Source organism: Calidris pugnax, unplaced genomic scaffold (genome assembly GCF_001431845.1).
Source record: "Calidris pugnax isolate Ruff unplaced genomic scaffold, ASM143184v1 scaffold464, whole genome shotgun sequence".
Taxonomy (NCBI): domain Eukaryota; kingdom Metazoa; phylum Chordata; class Aves; order Charadriiformes; family Scolopacidae; genus Calidris; species Calidris pugnax.
In genome coordinates, this window is record NW_015091164.1 from 12109 (window position 1) to 12474 (window position 366).

General features: G+C 57.7%; 1 protein-coding gene across 1 annotated transcript in view; it reads right to left on the reverse strand.

Annotated features, from left to right (window-relative positions):
• Positions 1 to 366, reverse strand: part of LOC106898214 (glutamate receptor ionotropic, kainate 5-like) — a gene marked incomplete at its 3' end in the record, with an annotated part of 19212 nt that overhangs the window by 2691 nt on the left and 16155 nt on the right. Inside the window, exon 7 of the mRNA XM_014959329.1 lies at positions 18 to 131. Coding sequence (XP_014814815.1) covers positions 18 to 131 — 114 coding nt within the window. The remainder of the gene's footprint in view (positions 1 to 17; positions 132 to 366) is intronic.

The following is a 366-nucleotide window of genomic DNA, read 5'->3' on the forward strand; positions in this document are numbered from 1 at the left end:
CCCCCATTGCCCCGTACCATGTGGACCCGGTAGAGGATGCTGATGCCCAAGGTCATGAAGGGTTTGGAGAAGTCGATGACCTTCTCCCGCTCGGCCGTGATGGTGAAGGCGGCCACCGCCAGGTCGGCTTTCTATGGGGCAAAAAGGGGGGGGTTTTGGGGGTCAGGGGGTCTCTAAACCCCCAAGACACCCCCATAATCCCCTCCTGGGTCATAGAACCCCATAGGATGTCCATGGGCATCTTCCAGAGCTCTAGAAACTCCATAGGTTGCTCCAGGAGACCTCCAAAAATCCCCCATGAAGTGCCCCAAGACACCCCAAAACCATCCCTTAGTCGCCCCAAAATACCCCTGTGCCCCCCAAAAC